Source organism: Passer montanus, unplaced genomic scaffold, assembly GCF_014805655.1.
Source record: "Passer montanus isolate IOZ18808 unplaced genomic scaffold, ASM1480565v1 scaffold25, whole genome shotgun sequence".
Classification (NCBI taxonomy): domain Eukaryota; kingdom Metazoa; phylum Chordata; class Aves; order Passeriformes; family Passeridae; genus Passer; species Passer montanus.
This window is the reverse complement of record NW_024367149.1, coordinates 10,410,255-10,428,449: the sequence shown is the minus strand read 5'-3', so window position 1 is coordinate 10,428,449 and position 18,195 is coordinate 10,410,255. Positions and strand designations below refer to the sequence as shown.

The window sequence follows — 18,195 nt, the reverse complement described above, 5'->3', positions numbered from 1 at the left end:
GGCAGATAAATCACAGTTTGTTTAAACAGCTACTGAGCATTTCTGCTCTCAAGACAGAGGTGTTATCCTTGCTGAGACAGCTCTACCACTGCAACATTAATTTCTAGTCCAGCCATTCCAACTCCTGATTCACAACGGTTAAATAAAATAAAACACATTTGCAACCTCTGACAACAGCAGAAAAACTACTGAAACACAAACAACTTAAACAGGAGCATCACCTGATCTGACACAAGGCAAAATCACCGATTTTTTATTGGAGGTTATAGTTGGCTTGTCCTCCCTGTTTTTCACAATTTATTAGAGCAATTACCTATGAAGGGCATTATTATTTTCCATGTTTTCTCTGTCTCTGCCTGCAGCAAAAACAGCATTATTTCAACAGAAACTCACCAGGGGAGTGTCTTTGCCCCCAACAATGCTGAGCCCGAGGCCTGAGCGACCCTTGGAGATCTCTATGGTCATCTCCTGCCCTGGAACTATGGGACAAGTGGCTGGATCCACAGGCAGTGGAGGTGGGAAGACACCTGGGAACATCACAAGGGCAAGAATTAAGTCACACAAGACAATAAGAAAATGAGAACCACCAAAGGAATGGTGTGACAACAGCTAATTTAGCTTTTTTTCTTGCTCTTCACCTTCATAAAATTGAACTAGAGGGCCACTCTGAGTCACTTCTGAAGTCTCTAAACCAGAGTGACTTCAGTTCTGGGAATAAATGCTGCCAGTAAAAGCGTGGGGGACACCTAATTCAGTTTTCACCTCTGCAATTCAGAGCATGATGGAAAGGGGTATTACTTTCAGGCAAGGTAAAGACATATTCCAGCACCACGGAATGAACAACATGTCCCAAATTGTCTATTTCAATCAAAACCAAGATCATCTTCATATGTAAAAGTCAAGAAAAACAAGTGAAGACACCTCACGCTCTCAAAAATTGTGACAGGAGAGAAAAATACAAACACGTTATAAACTAACTGAGAATAGGTCAGTGGATGTTCAAAGGAACAAAACTTCAGCAAAAGTTATCTGGAAAACAAAATGAAAACACCCATTTTGGGTTAGGATAGTAAAAATACACAATATTGTGGCAAAATCACTGGTTCCTACCACGGCTGGTGACTTCTGGCTCAGGAGAAAGGTGAGGAGGGGCTGGCTCCAGGGGCACCTCCTGGGAGCTCCCTGGGGCTGTTGTGGAAGATTTGGGCTGCTTGATCTGGCTGAGGACCTGAAAGCAAGGCAGAAGCAAGAGAGATCAGTTTTCAGTCACCATGGTGTGGTGAGGTCACTGTGCCTCACTAAATTCTCCAAATCAACAGGAGGAAAACAACCAATTCCCACACATTTAAAGAGGAGCAGTCATTTTTTATGATTCCACCAATAAAATTATTTTGATGTCTCCCCAGTTAATCCCTTCCCCCCAAGAATCACTCAATCTTTAACCAAATCAAGCCCTCAGAACTCTCCCTTGCTGGTTAACATGAAGACACAAGATTTTCCCGAACACACATACATTTTCTGGGAGCTGCTCCTCTGTCTCCTGCTCATCTGCCACCACTGGTGTGTCAGCTTTACATTTCACATCCTAAAAAGTCAAAAAACAAAACAAGATGTACTGAAAATGTCTCATTAGCTTCAATAAAATACCCTCCAAAACTCAGAATGATGATTGCAGGGAAATCCAGTGATGTTTTGGAGGGACAGGACACAGGGAATGGCTTCCAGAGGGCAGGGATGGATGGGATATTGGGAAGGAATTCCTGGCTGGGCTGGAATTCCCAGAAAAGCTGTGGCTGCCCCATTCCTGCCACTGTTCAAGGCCAGCCTGGAGCAGCCTGGGGCAGTGGAAGGTGTCCCTGCCATGGCAGGGGTGGCACTGGATGGGATTTAAGGGCCCTCCCAACCCAAACCAGTCTGGGATTCCAGGATTTCTCCATGTAAATCCATTTGTACCACCAAGCAAAGCTGAAGCCCAAGCCTTAAACGAGGCAAAGCTGCTGTGAGCACAGGGAGTACCAGGAGTTATTAAAATATCAGGAGTTATTAACATCACACCCCTCAGCTCTGAGGGCATGCAGGGCACAGCAGGGATTTTTGGGGAGGACATTATCACAGATTTCTCTGGAGTGACTGGGACAGCAATTCCCAAGCTGTCTGTAGGAACCCCTCAGTGCCCACAGCAGGAAGGAGCTCCAAGTCATTTGCTCTCTCCTCCCCCTCTTTTTTTGGCTCTCCTAAATGCATCCTCCAGCCGCATTAAAAAGATCTCCAGCAATGGTGCTTCAATCACTGGCTCCACTCATAGCCCAATTTATTTCTCTACCTTTGCAATACACAAAAATATATTTTAATATCCTACTTTTACAACTGCTTCCAGACAGGTACAGTGCCCTCCCTTGTCAGCTCTTCACTAAACCTGGGCCACTTTGATCCAAGTAATAGTTATTTTTCTTATCCCATATTAAAATCCCCTGATCAATGGCCTAGTTTGCAGAAAAACTAAGTACCAACTTCCCAAGATTGCCTCAAAACTTTTTCAAACATTCAAAAGTTACTCTGCATCTCAGCAAGAATTTCTAATTAAGATGACAATTTCTACATTAAAAAAAAAGTAAACAGAATTGTAGGTAACTCAGCTTGCAAGTACTGGCCTTGTTTGCTGGAGTTTCATTATGTTAAAAGATCCCAACCCCCACAGGATCATTTTTTTCCCCCTTGAATTTTTCTCCAAGCTTGCTGTAACTCTACAACTGTAACTATTATCCAAAAGGATAACAGGAAAAAAAGATAAAGGGGTGATCTCATTGTATTATCAGAGGTGTCACGGGAGGAATGGAAGACTGCTCTGTCATTTTCTGAGAGATTGTTTTAATGAGCAATGAAAAATTACTTCATGCTTCCCTTTTTCATTCTGATGTGTGACTAAAATCTGAAGCTTCATCTTGCAGCACAAGCAAGCATCAGGCAGCATCTCTACATCTCCATGATCTTTTAGCTGTGCTAGAGGTACCTGAACAAAATGAGCACCAAATACACCCAGCATTTGTCAAAAGCCTGCAGCCCCACTGGTTTAACCAAATTCAACTCCATCCAAAAGCACTTTCACACAGCCCCTCCTCTTTGCCAGTGTTTCAAGGATTTGTTTTTGTGGTGAAGACAGATTATTGTTCCAAGTTCAAACCTTTAAAGGCAAATGAATCCATTCTCACATACCATTTTCACTTTGTCAGGTTAAATCTTCCAAGAGCATCTCAAAGCCCCTTCCACCAATTCTTTTCCAAGCACACCTTATAGAAAATCAGATTTCTTCAATCTAGGACCTTCCAGGAGGCCAGCTCAAACCTCAGCTAACAAACACACAGACTTTGCCTAACACTTCCACTGGCTCCAGTTCAGAAACAAAGTTGTTTTCCTTCCCCCTTCTTATCATCCCAGCCTACAATGATGTCCATTATACAACTTTATAGCTTTTAAAGTGATGAAGTGACAACAAAGAGAATGTTGTGAGAGACTGACAAATTTATCAGCAACAGATGAGCAGAGAACGATGTGAATTTTTTAACTTTCCTTTTATTACAGCTGTCTCTTGGTGAGACATCCTGCCCATGCTTTGAGCTGTACATACTTGTGGAAGATCTCTGCTGATAAGCACATACTTTTTATTTACTCAGTGAACTTGATCTTACTTGTTGACTTTCACATTCCTGATTTCTCCTGACATGTGACTGAGAAATTCAGTAACAATGGTGAGGTAGCACTGAGGCTCTGGTGGCAACATCATGCTGTGAAAAACAAGGCACTGTTTTCTTTTGCTTCACTAGAACACTGCAAGACAAATCTCCCTTCCCAAAACCACTAATTTCTGTCGTGCTGCACTGCAGTCAAAGTCTTAATGCCAGTTAAGAAAAAATCCTCTCCCTTGGGGCCAGAACCACCAGCACACTCCCAAAACTCAGATCCACTTCCTCACGTAGTTTTAAAATCCTGACTGAAAGAACACTCTGAAATTATCAAACTGGCTTTTGCCATTATTTTTTCATCCATTTATTCCCCTAAACCAAGGGCTGGCTCAACTGAAGGCATTATGGAATGAGCAGTTGGGTCTACAGGAATTGCAATTCTAAGTGCAGGCCTTTGCCTTCTCTTACCTCTCTGCCATTGCTCTGTTTGGGACAACTCTTTTTCTTTCTTTTTACCTTTCAGCAGTTCCCTTTTTTCTTGCTGCCAATATATTCTGGGTTTCCTGTGGATCCAGAGGCATCTTCCCTCCACACCTACCTTGGATTGCTGCAATTTCTTTCTCCCATTAAATTCACCCCTCCTCCAACACCACTCGAGCTTCCCAGCACCACAGCCTACATCAAAAGTTCACTTTTGTGTAACATAGTTTATGTGTTTTTATCTGCTTCAGTCTTTGAGTAATTTCTCCTATTACCTTGCAATCCCTCTAAAATTTCTTGCCAAGTTGAGCAAGAACTGCAATAAAACCAGGTGAGTGACACCTGCAAATACATACAGGGAAAATGTGACTCCTTCATATTCCAGCCCATCAGAGGAATCTGCACTGGGCTACCAAACAGCAATAACTCAACCTCTTAGTAATCCATTAGGGACATAAATCAATCCATGGCTGATTAATTCTGATGCTTGAATAGCACATAACACTTCCTAACTCTTGGAATTTGCAGACTCATTAGTTAAACACTTACTAGCTGCAGAGCATTATGTATATTCAATTTATACTTGCAAACCCCAAGACACTCCTTGCAGGAGACATGATGGAGCAGGAAGAAGACATCTAAGAGGAAAAATATCCAGAAATGTCAGGTTTCCTTAGCTGAGGACACACAGCAAGTCCTGCACGCCTTGAAACTGGAGCAGGCAGCAAAAAGACTCTCTCAGCAAATTCTGATGTACCTCCAGCTTAGGCATGTTTAGTGTTTTCCATTTTAAATTTTTAACACAGTGTCCAAAAAGAAGAAATCAGAGCTGCACCCTGAAGGACTTTCAGATTCCTGATAATGCATGATCCTGACCTATCAAACAACAAAAATCTCCATCTGTGTCAATGAGAAGTTCAGTATTTATTACAGTGCACACTGACAGAACCACATTAAAGCACAAGTTATGGCCTTAATGCAGAAATCACTGAGAGCAACTCTATAGCTGTGCTATTCAGGAGGCAAGACTAGATTATGATAATAGACATCTTGGCCTTAGAATTTATGAAGCTATGAATATAAATGAGAATATGATTTACAGACCAGGCTTCTTCTAAAGTTTGTCACACATGGATGGCAGGAGTGGAAACACAATCCCCTCACTCACAAAGAACCCAAGAGAGGGTCAAAATGCTATATGAAAACTCTTATCTTGGTATTTTAACAAGTTTTACTGAGTGCTCAGTTCATGAAAACATGGGTTCATGGCTCAGTTCATGGGTATGGAAAGCTGAGTTTCATTCTGCTTTTACATGTACTGGAGATTATCTGACCAAAGTGCTGCATCACTCCAACAAAAAGGCAGAGAAAACCAATCAAGCCCAGTGATTCTAAACTCTAATCAACATGAAATATTGCCTCAAGTCACTCACAGCTTTGCTGGATTCCTCATCAGTCAAGCTTTTCATGACAACTTCCAGACTCGGGTCTTCCTCAGCTCCGGCAGGTTCGGGGCCACCGTGCTCCTGGGAGAAAGGATGGACAACAGCTTTTAAACAGAGCTCTGGGCTCCCATAGCAGCTAAACAGAAAAATTGGACAGTTTTACCCTTTTCTGTTGTATTTTTTAGAGAAGGGGCAGCATGACAAGGTGGAAAGATCCACAATTAAAGCCTCCCAGTGTCAGGGGGTGAGCGAGGGATGTAACTCTGGGAAAGCAGACCTTGGTCCCCACTTGGCTGACAAAAAACACCACAAGATATTCCCAACATTGCACTTAGAGGACCACCACTTGAGAGGACAAAGCACCTCTGTTCACTGTTGCAAAAAAATGCCTCATTCTGAGCCTTTCTGGTGATTGAAACTTCTAAAACCAGATTTTACAGCAATTAATATTTAATACACTCAGATTCTGGTGGCTTGCCCACAGTATCACACCACAACACAAGACCCTGATTTAAGGTGCATTTTCTGTTTATCACTTCTCATATAACAAAGATAAAGAGATAAGCTGCAGATAAAGAGATAAGATAAAGATCAAGAGATGAGCTGAAGAAAACTAACACAGTAATCCATGATAACTGTGGCACCCTGATAGCCCATTCCACCAGCCAGGCTGTTTAATGTGATCTGACAAGTAACATGTAGGGTGCATGTAACACACAATGTTAAATATTTATGTGGTATTTCAAAGATATTTGAAGATATAATTTCAAGATATAAGGCAATTTTTTCTTTATTTAAAGAGAGGAAGAGCTGCCAAAGAAAGCAATGTAAACTTCTGTATAACATCACTATATTTGGTTATGTTGATTTTATGGAATAAAAAGATACCAGCTAGAAGTAAAAACCTGTATTTACTTATAAAACAAACATAATGTAAATAGTCAGAACTTGCCATTAATGCATGAAACTCAACCCACAAGCATCTACCTCTAAAGGCAAACACAGACACACTTGGGTAGAGTTTAATTACAGCCAGTTGACCAGAGGACAGAATGTGCCTAAACAAAGCTTTGTGCTTCCTCCTCAAGGCACGAATATTAAACAAATGCAGGTATTAAAGATAAAATTAACTCTGTGAACTGTCAAGTAATTTATAAAACACCAGCTGCACCTGGGACGTGCTACTGGTGTGGAGGAGAGAAGGAAAAGCCAAAGCCCTGTCCACAAATGACTGAGATCCAAACAAAACATGAGCAGTTCTTGCTCTGTGCAGCACCAGGCCTGCAAGGAGCAGCCATCAGAGGTAGGAGAATCTGGAAAACAGCAGCAAGAGTGCAAACAGGAGATGCATCCAGCCTCACCTCCCGTGGCCCCGTGCTGAGGGATCCCAGCCACGCTCATGGAAATACCAGGAGTTCAATGCACATGGATTTATTGAGGCAAGACCAATCCCCAATTGAATTACAAAACATCTTTTGCTTTATTAGCTCAGATAGAAATAGAATTAAAAAGCAGCAGCGAGGCTAAGCGTGTAGTTTATCTAGAAAATTTAGTTACACCATATTGAGATGTCAAAATGATAACGAGTGTGGTGGCTGCAGGGATTCCTGGTGCACAGGGGAGCAATCAGTCTGCACTGGGGCTGAGGTAGCAACAAAAAACACAGAAAACACTGGCAACATCACCACACTGAGATTGTTTTTGTATTTAGGATTACTCCAGGCAGAACTGCCTCAGCACAACCAGCTGAAAGAGGAGCAGGACAAGGTTTAAATTTGGAGGAGGTGGCAAGGTTTTAGTTTGGAGCCTCCTCTTCCTCCTGTGCAGCAGTGCCCTGGTTGATACCTGTTCTTAATGCCATGCAGGTCTGTCAGGAACAACCAGATCAATAAAAAAGAGACAGGGCAAAATAAGTCTATTAGGCCAAGTCTCTACCCAACACATTTTATGACCCCGGGCTTAATTAGACAAGGTGCTCAAACTTATCATGAGCTGCTAATTATGATTAATCTATCCAATTTAGCAGTCTCTAATTAAAAACAGCAGCCCACAAACCTTACCTCAATGGCAGAGTGGGAGGCTGAAGGCAGTGGGAAAGGAGTGACAGCCATCTGGTTGACTGCATCTTCACTTCTGCACAACAAAACAAAACACCACGTTACACACCAAACCAGGGTGGGCAAACTTCTCCTTGGACTTGGTTCTGCCCATTAAAAAAACACCCTCAACAGCATGACAACTGTTTTTTATCAGAGTTATAGTTCAGAAAATCACTTCATTTTTGCTCTGGTTCCTTGCTCCCCAGCAGATCCCATCCCTCCATGGGAGCAGAGGGGGCTCATCTGGGACACACTGACATCATGCCCTTTGGAAATCTAATTTTGTGGGGATTATCAGAGGATGCAGTTGGAGTTTATGGTCCCTACATAGATGTGCTCACACTTAGTTAGACTCTTTTAATGGTTTCTACATCTACTATAAACTGCTTGTTTATAGTTTCACATTCACATTACTGAAATACAATACCTGTTTTAATGTAACAGATTGCTTTTTCTTTTTTTGTTCCTTTTTCCTGCCGTCTTTTCTAAAAGAGTCAATATCAAAACTTGGAAGAGATTTTATAAAATGCAGGGAGAAGAGGAGATGAACACTGATTCTCCCTCCATATAAAGTGAATTATTTTTCCAAAATGCTTATGATATATGGCATCTTTTTCTCTCTCTTTAAAATGCCTCTGAAGTTGACATCTGATTGCTTTGGTTTTTTTTTTTTATTTAACAGCATTCTGCCTTGCTGATGATTTTCCTCGACTGCCATTTAAAATGATTTGTTTTCTGGAATTACCTCTGTGGTTTTTTTGCCTCTGTAAAATGAAACCAGGTAACAGATGACTTCGGTGATATATTTAAGGCAAATCATCGCAGAATCACAGAATTGTTTAGGTGGGAAGGAATCTTAAAACCCACCCAGTGCCACTCCTGCCACGGCAGGGACACCTCCCACTGTCCCAGGCTGCTCCAGCCTGGCCTTGGGCACTGCCAGGGATCCAGGGCAGCCACAGCTGCTCTGGGCACCCTGTGCCAGGGCCTGCCCACACTCCCAGGGAGGAATTGATTCCCAAAATCCAACCTAATTCTACCCCAGCCAGCTTACAGCCATTCCCCCCTGTCCTATCACTTCATGCCTTTTCACAAAGTCCCTTCTCCAGCCTTTCTGCAGGAGAATTCTGTGATGCTGCTGCTTCACAGGTACAGTTCTCAGATGAAGGGAAGTGACTTCTCCTGGCTCTTCCAGGTTTGATTTTCTCTCTACTACACTCCATGTTACTGTGACATGAGCAGAATCTTTTCCTCTTTAATTTCTGGAATAAACTGTTAGACTATTATGTGTTTTACACAATTTTTATGGAAGTGCATCAAAGAAAAAAGTCTCATTTTCCTCCTGAAGGGTTAAAAGACATGGAGCTAGCACGTTCTGATCCCTGAGAAATAAGTCTGTGAATCAACAGCTCCCAGCACAGCAGCAAATGGGAGTCACAGGCATCTGAAATGATAAATCCTGCAGGCCAGGGTTGGTGAATTCATTTACTTATCTCCAAGCACACAGCCACACCACAGAAAGGAGCTGGCTGGGAGCTGCGCAGAGCTGTCCTGGCTCCCAGCCTCTCCTGCTGCACACACAGGGCAGGACAGGCACCAGCCCCTCAATTTCAGCATTGCACAATTCCCAAGCGCATTTCACCCCACAGGGCATATTGGGCAAGGATGTTTTCCCTGCTCTTATCTTGGTGAGACATCGGATCTCCTCATGGTTGGTGCTTTTCTAACCTACAGGAATAAATCACCCAGTGATTTTGTGATTCTGCCTTGACTGCAGAGGTTTTCCTGACAATAGTTTATGTGGAGTACAATCAGCATGAAAAGCAACCCCACAATGCAGGCTGCATGCTGTGCAATTAGGAGCAAACATGGAAATAAAGATATATTTATATATACAGATATAGATATATATAGATATTTAAAATATATATATACACCATAAAATATATAAATATAAAATATAGAAATACATAACATATAAAATACATCTAAATAAATTATATAAAATATAATATATAAAATATGTTATAGAAAATATATATAATATATAAAAATATATAAAATAAAGATAATACATTACAAATATAAAAATATATAATATATAAAACTATATAAAGATATATAAATATGTGTATATATATGTGAAACATATGTATAAATAAAGGATATATAAAGAATATATATACATAAGCTTTATGTATATAAATACCCTATAATAAGAAATACCCTAAAAAATGCTAGACAGAAGCTTCCTGACAAACTGGGGTGTAATTAATTATCCAAACTTGTTTTCACTTCATCCACAAACACCTTCGTATTTTTTTACACCAGTGGGAAAAAAAATCTTTATCTTTTAAATGGATGGCCATTTTTATTCCAAGCAATAAAAAAACACTTACGGTAATTCCCCCAGGGGGAAAAAAAAAAAAGCAAAAATATAAAAACCCCCAAGGTTACACAGTGTCACAACTTGTAATCTCCCCCTGCTTGGACTCGTACATATTTAAATACTTTAATGCTGCTTCAAAGGAGAATGCTTCAAAGCAGAATCAAAGTGGGAATATATTTTAAAGTGACAGATCTAATAATAAATTGCTGTTTCTGCTCTCCACTTCCACAAGTGTCCTCAACTAAAATGTGAATTTATTTACGACTAAAAGGAGCAATCATTTTCTTTTGATGCAGGGGCAGACATCTTAGAAGTCTGATCATCATATTCAAATTACAGTGACTGCAGATGAGCATTCCACATATTTGCCAATAGTTGCTCCAGAACCACCTCCAAAAAAGCAGTTCCCAGTTGCTGGTGCTCAATCCTGCTTGGGGTTAAGGTGTTTAAACCTTCACACTCAAGACAAAGCTTCATTCCTTACTACAATTTACTTCTTTCTAGTCTGAACAGGGCCCCTGGACATTCCCCATGCTGTCTTGTAGACCAAAAAACATTAAACTCCTGATGTTCTGCTCCATCTGCACTCTGCAGCTTAAGCAAAGGGAAATACATTTATTACTGACTTAAATCCCATGAAAACTTGGTACAAGAGAAGCCTAAAGAGAGCCACACACAAAGAGAAATCCAAAGGGAGCCCCCAGGAACGTGCAGGAAAGAATGAAGGGAAGATGAAGTTGGGTGCTGAAAGGCAAAACCAAGAGAAATCCCAAACCAGACCCACTTGGAGGGGCAACCCTTGGAGATTTAATTCCCCACAGCACACACTGAATTGCTCTCTGGGGGCTCTGGCAGCTTCTGACTCACCACAGACCTCCAGATGTCCTCTGCAGGTCTAAACCAAGGGAGAAGAACCTCCTGCCAAAATATCTGCAGCCACCAACACCTGGAGAGCATCTGACAAGAGCTTTGCAAGGGGCTGTGGATGCTTTTTGTGGGAGTACATCGAGAATCAGAAGGAAAACCCAATAGCTTGTGTGAAGTGACACAAAAATCTGAGCTAGAACACAGCTGTGGAATGAGGGAATAAATGTTTCCTCTGCAAGGTACACCAGGACAAAAAGTCCTGCAGATTATTGAAAGTTTATAAATGTATATGTAAATAAATGTAATAATATGGTAAATAAATGTAGAATAAGGGAATAAATGTTTCCTCTGCAAGGTGACACCAGGACATAACGTCTTGCAGATTATTGAAAGTTTATAAATGTATATGTACATAATAGTGTAAATAAATGTAGAACAGAGGAATAAATGTTTCCTCCATAAGGTGACATCAGGACATAAATTCTTGCAGATTGCTGAGAGCTCATAAATGTATATGTAAATAGTAGTGCAAATAAATGCAATAATAGTGTAAATAAATGTAGAACAGGGGAATAAATGTTTTCCTCTGTAAGGTGACACCAGGACATAAAGAATGGCAGATTATTGAAAGCTTATAAATGTATATGGAAATAATAGTGTAAATAAATGCAATAGTAGTGTAAATAAATGTAGAACAAGGGAATAAATGCTTCCTCTGTGTAATAAATGTTTCCACCTCACAAGGTGACACCAGGACATAAAGAACAGCAGATTATCAAAAGCTTATATTGTCCACATCCTGCTTGTTAAGTTAAAATTAAAAAAAAACCAAATCAAGATCCTGTATTTTCTCATCTTTGTCTTCCCTCTGGAAGCTCCTCTGGAAAAGAGGAGCTGCAGGAAAGCTGCACACTGAGCAGGCACACTGGGTTTCTCCTCCAAGGCAGGACCTTTGTGCATCTTCCTGAAAAATCTCTCCCCCAACAGCAAGAACAGTCTTGCTCTGCACTTCCTCTCCTTCCACCCCAATTACAGGGGAGCCACAGGCACACAGGGATTTTAAATGAACAACTAATGTTCCTATAAACTGCAGCTTAGGTCATCAAAGGTTTTGCAGGAGCCCAAATTGCTGAACTTCCTGAGCCATTCCTGAGCCTGTTCCCACACGTGTATGACAGAGAGGAGGAAACAGCTCTGGAGAAAACAGGAAAAGTTCAAACTTGCACACACACAGGGCCTGGCAAGGGCTTAGTTTTAAAGCTTTCCCACATGAAAGAAACTCAGCAATCAAAGCAAGTAAAAACAGGAGTTTATGCCCTTAAAATATGGCCAATTATGTAGGTTTGAACAAACGTAAAAATAATGTCTAATTCTAATTATTTCTAATTATGATAGAAATAATTTTTAATAATTTTCTAATTATTATAGAAATATTTTCTAATAATTTCCTAATTATTATAGAAATATTTCCTAATAATTTCCTAATTATTATAGAAATAATTTCTAAAGCATGGCAGTGTTTGAGAGTGGCACTAAACATCAAATGTCACTTCTAGAGGCTCTGAAAGAAGAGTCAAAGCCACAGCAGTGGGGAGTGTTGAACAACCCAGACACTCCCCAGTCCTTGGAGCAGAAGGATCTCTCTCTCCTCTGCACATCACCATAAATAACAGGAGATTACACCTGGAAGTGGAAGGAGGGGTTGGGTGACAGATTTGTGGGCTTCACAATCCCACCAGCAGGAAGCAACAATATCAGAGCAGCGACTGCAGTGTGGGAAGGCTCAGGACAGATGACAGATGGAATTTAAATCAGAAAAAACACCTCACAATTAAAGCATTTCTCATGGTTCATCACAGCACAAGGCAATTTTCTTTTAAGGGATAAAGGTAGACCAAGGAGTGACTCACAGGACTGAACACAATGGGAGGATGGTTTGAAATCAGTGGAATTCACTTTGGTTCAAGCACTCAGCTATATTTGATCTGCTCATTACACCAACACACTGAAGCACCAAACCAGATTAAAAGCAGTTAATTGAGCATGGAAAAAGCACTGAATTTGCTGAATCACAAAATTCTCACTGTAAAAGAGCATTCTGATGTAAACTGGATTTCCTACTCCAGATGTAAAATTTAATTAAATTGTTTCATTATGCATGGTACAGGGATGGACTTACAACACATGACCAAAACCCACAACAGGTAGAAACACATCCTATTTTGGGAACTGGGGCACAGACACTCCTAAAGGAAGCAAGTCCTCTCTCATATTATTATCTGGCTAATTCCTCTTGGAGAATCAGAGCAAGAATTTCAAAAGGCAACTGAGCTATTACATCCTTATTGCCCCTGAAAAAAGGAAAGTGACACTCTAACTGCAAATCTTTTAGATGCTCTTAGAAGCTCAAGTAATTAATGAGACCACTGGGAAACAGGGCTGTGTTAAGACTTATGTTTTGGAATCGGGCCAAAATCAACTGTTTTAAATAATCATCGTCAACTTAATTGAGGAAAAGATGCTCATAAAGCAGAGTGAGAAGCCTTCCAACATAAGGGGGTGTCTGTGATTCTCACAGCAGCTACTGAGCTGTGTCTCATCAGCAAAAAATTCCAGGAAAGGGTGGGAATGCAATTGTAACCCTACCTGGGTGTAAAAAAGTGTGAACAGACTTTTATAGCACACGTGGTAAGTCAGGATTTTAGCAAAAAGTCAAAAAGGCTGAGGATACCTTTTATCCTTTATCTTTGCCTAGAAAAAGAAATAAATTTGGGGCTGGAGCTGGATAATCTTTAAGGTCCCTTCCAACCCAAACCATTCTGTGATTCTCTGAAGTTATTTAATGATAGTTATTACAGCTCTCACAGAAAGGCTCTTCTGTGCCCAGGAATTTCTGGGCTTCTTTCACAACTGATTAAGGAGTTTATGGAAACATCCCCCTGCCCTGCAGATGAACCAAAACACCAGGAATAGGAAAACCTGGATGCTGTTTCCTGCTTCCAAGGGGAAAGCAGCATGCTTATCACTCAGCATCCTGCATCTCAGGGAAAAAAGGCCTCAGGGTATCAGAGAGGGCACTTGGAACAGCCCAAAAATTCCACCAGCTTGGCTTTTATCCCCTGAATCAGCTCAGTCAGGACCTTTTCAGGCTCTGGATTGATGTGTTTCTACAAATTTATAATCTGCTCAGGGTTTTCACTGGTGAAATGAGAATATTCATATTTTGATGAACATGAAGACCAAATTAATTTGTCTCAGAGCTCCTCCAGTCCGTGTCATTTTGCTGTGGTGTAACGTAGCCAAAACTCATCCAGAGGGACAAAAAGGCCACAGCTCATGTTTTCACTCAGCAGCATCCACTGGGTTTGTGGTCTGAGCTGAGGAATGGGAAACACCAAGACAGACTGGGCTCATGGAACAGGGTTTGCATGAGAAAAGCAAATAATTCTTGTTTGTCCTTAAAATTCAAGAGAGACAGTCTAATTTGTCTTTGCTAGAACTCGAGCACACATCAAAAACCAAGGGACATTGGTTTTCTCCCCACATTTGGGGCAATGCTCCAGTTATTGAGGACATCCTCTCAGTGGAGAATTCCCTTTTATTGCTGTTCCAGTCCTGCCTGGGCTGAGCAGACAAACCCATCAGCTGTCAGTGCCAGGCCAAGAGCAGCGACAAGACATTGTGCTCTTGGGAAGATGGAAGTTTATACCCTCAGCAGCAGCATTCAAAAGCAGAAATTGGGTTTTTTAAAAAATCTCTGAGATGGAAACAAGAATCACCCAGTGGTATTTCCAGTATCTATTTCTAGTATCTCTTGAGTATTTGAGATGAATTTTTGCCTTGAAGATCACAATCAGAAAAGGAGAATTTTAGCTAAGAACCTACATAGCCTTTGTGTCTCAAAGGGCAAAAAACACACCAAGGATCCCAAAGAAACACAAAGGATCCCAAAGCCACACCAAGAAGCCCAAAGCCACACCAAGGAGCCCAAAGCCACACCAAGGACCTGCAGCCCATGGAAGTGGCTCTGCCAGGGCCCATTCCCTGGAGTTCTGCTTGGAGCACCAGGGCAGGCTGCAAGGAGCCCCCACTCTTGGCCTGGGCTCCCACAAGTTGTGGTTTTGCCTCTGGAACTTCCAACCAGCCCCATTTTCCCCAGGCAATTAAATAATGGTGAGTGAGTGAGTTGTGGGACGTGACGTTGAATTTTCAATGGCTGGGGAAAGTAACACAGGAGCTGCAGGCAAGAGCATTAATCTCCTCCAGATCCTCTGAGCTGCCAAGGATAGCAACTCATTCCTCACGGTGCTAATGCTGCTCTTCCATCATTTCTGGGCACGCTGCACCAGGCAGAGCCGTGGCAGTAAATGTACACATTTATATGCATTCACCCACAGATTATTACATTGTTCACAGGGAGGCTGTGGATGAGCCAGGAATATAAAACAATATCAAGTATGATGTATGTGTTGGTGGGAAGAGCACCTTATAAAATGGCATGGGGGTGAAGTGCCCAACGAAAGTCACAGCTGGAATTTATTCATAAATGCACATCTATGAAATTCCAGCCTGTTAAAGCATGTTTGAGTCCTGGGAAAGAGGCAGCTTTTTCCCAGACCTCCTGCCCAGGGTCAGAAGAGCAGCACTTCCTGAACTACTGAGGGAATGCACGCAGGTGTCTTTAATTCATGTACAAAGAGGATAAATTTTCGTGCTTGGAGCGAAAGAAAAATGCCCACATGTAATTTTTATGCAGATGAAAGGGTGTTTTAGCATATTCCCTCCCACACAATCCATCCCAGCACTCCTTGGCAAAGCCAGGCTTCCCCTCTGTACAAACAAGCCCCTGCTCACTTCCAAAATCCTCTTTTGATGCCCACACAAAGGTATCCGTCAGACTTCCAGCCAGCCTGTGCTCCTTGTGCTTCATCCCTGCTCCTCTCCAGCAATCCCAAGCCTCTGCACCATCTCCACTCCCTCCTGGCTGGATGAACAAGCTGCCCTCACCAACCTGTGCTGAACCATCCCAAAGCACTTTAGGAAGTTGTGGGAGAAGCAGCTCCCAAGCCCAAGAGGAACAGCTCAAGTTTTCAGCAGACACTCCTAAAACAAGCATTCATTTCCATTAGATTCCTTTTTTTTTTTTTTTAAAATATTATTATGGAGAACTCTTGAACTGTTCCAAGAAGAATAGTCATGGAAAAGGTTTATTCAGCTTCAAAGAGAACTGGGAAAGTTCAGCATGTGCAAAGCAGGCTAAATATGTAAATAAGTAATGGAATAGGCTAAAGTGCAACAAATGTTTTGATGAGAATGGTTCTTACCGTATGAAAACCAGCTTGACCTTTGATGGGGCAGTTTTAATGATTGCAGAGGCATTCTGGTGGCTTCTTCCATACAATATCTGATTGTTTATCTGTTAAAAGAAAATGTTTTCATGTAAGTGGAGGAGTACACCTTGTTCTAATTTATACCACCAAGACTTCCAAGTTTACTGTGGGATAAGGAGATAAGACTCAAAGAAAATGTGGTCTCCAAATCTTGATCTATATAAAACAGGAACCAATGCAGAGCTAATTTACTGTTATTAGTAAACCACAAAGGAGAGATTTTTTTTTTCCACAGATCTCTTGAATGGGTTTAAGGATTATTCCCAGATTTTTGGAAAGCAACTTGATCTTAGGAGAATCATATAAATGTGACAACAGCACAGATGTTTAGATGGTGAGACTCCTGCACTTTGCCTGCAGGCTCTGGCCATTTAGGAGAACTGGCTGCTAAGACTGTGCTGACTCCTCAGCTCTGCTGAAGGAAGCAGGAGTGGGAGTCAGGGGGATGAAGGACAATGGAAGGACGAGCTGCTGCATCACTTTGGCTGGGATGGACCCACACCTGAGCACAGCAGCAGACACCAAGCCCTGCTCTGGCACAGGGAATGGGAAATGCTGCAGCTGCCAGGGGAAAACAGCCTGGCCACACATGACCCGGGTGGGCAGCAAGGCCATGGCCCCTGCCCTGCTCAGCAGTGGGGTGGCCACAGCAGCAGGGCAGTGACCAACCCCTGTGCTGGCACTGCTGAAGCACCTCCAGCCCTGGGGACACTCCTGGAGTCCCCAGCCAAAAAAACAGGACTGGAGGGGCTGGGGCATGTGCAGGGCAGGGAATGGAGCTGGGGAGGGGGCTGGAGCACCAGGAGAGGCTGAGGGAGCTGGGAAGGGGCTCAGCCTGGAGCAAAGGAGGCTCAGGGGCCCTTGTGGCTCTGCACAGCTCCTGCCAGGAGGGGACAGCCAGGGGGTCGGGCTGTGCTCCAGGGAACAGGGACAGGAGCAGAGGGAACAGCCCCAAGTGACACCAGAGGAGACTTTGATTGGTATTTGGGATAATTTCTTCATGGAAAGGGTTCTCCAGCTCTGGCACAGCTGCCCAGGGCAGTCCCCATCCCTGGAGAGATTGTAAAGCCCTGTAGATGTGGCACTTGGGGACATGGGGCAGTGGTGGCCTTGCCAGTGCTGGGGAAATGGTTGGACTCTGTGTCCTAGAGGACTTTTCCAACCTAAACAATCCTATGCTTCAATACTGCAGTTTTTTCCTCCCACTCTAAATTTACAACATAATATTTACATTCACATTTGATATACCAATGCTGCTAAAAACAATAAGGACAACGGAGCCCAGGAACAATTCAGTGGTGATTACAGAAGGAATTTTTGTTACTGCAGATGTTTGTATTGGATTCTGGGTTTGTGATCTTAGAAGGATTTTTTTTTCATTCAAACAAGAAGTAACAGGCCAAGTCTTCCAGCCTGGTGTGATATGGGCTAGTCAGACACATTAGGAATACTCACAAATCTTATTTTCAGTGGCTCAAAACATGATGCAAGTTCATCAGTTAAATAAGGACAATGCAAGGACAAGACTAAACCCCCTAACACTTGGTTACTGTCTGGGATTGAAGTGCAAAACTTTCACCTACCAAATCTTTTATTGTGCAAAGAGGGACCCAAGCAAAGTCTAAAAGGAAATATCACTTTCCCAAAGAGTTAATACAGTTCTGTCTGCAGCTGCCATGTAAAAGGCAGGGTGAGAAGCAACATCCTGGGCCATGCTTCATCAAGCAAACATCAATTTAAAAATCCAGTGGCAAAAATGAACGAATGCTCAGCTGCATTCTGGCTTCAAGCTCAACTTGAAATTTTCAGTGAGTTTGTTGACTTCATTTCTCTAAGTCTGAGAAT

The 18,195-nt window shown here is 42.1% G+C and overlaps 1 protein-coding gene across 6 annotated transcripts in view; it reads right to left on the bottom strand.

The window, feature by feature from the left end:
• The window catches only part of PATJ (PATJ crumbs cell polarity complex component), a 138,924-nt gene that overhangs the window by 32,483 nt on the left and 88,246 nt on the right, over positions 1 to 18,195 (bottom strand). For all 6 annotated transcript variants that reach the window (XR_005627700.1, XM_039711657.1, XM_039711659.1 and 3 more), the window contains 6 exons: positions 16,285 to 16,376; positions 7,666 to 7,738; positions 5,594 to 5,686; positions 1,514 to 1,585; positions 1,111 to 1,228; positions 394 to 527 (listed from right to left, as the gene is read on the bottom strand). Coding sequence is in view for 5 of the 6 variants with exons in the window: in XM_039711657.1 (XP_039567591.1) it covers positions 394 to 527; positions 1,111 to 1,228; positions 1,514 to 1,585; positions 5,594 to 5,686; positions 7,666 to 7,738; positions 16,285 to 16,376 (582 nt within the window). In the remaining variant the exon portion in view is untranslated. The remainder of the gene's footprint in view (positions 1 to 393; positions 528 to 1,110; positions 1,229 to 1,513; positions 1,586 to 5,593; positions 5,687 to 7,665; positions 7,739 to 16,284; positions 16,377 to 18,195) is intronic.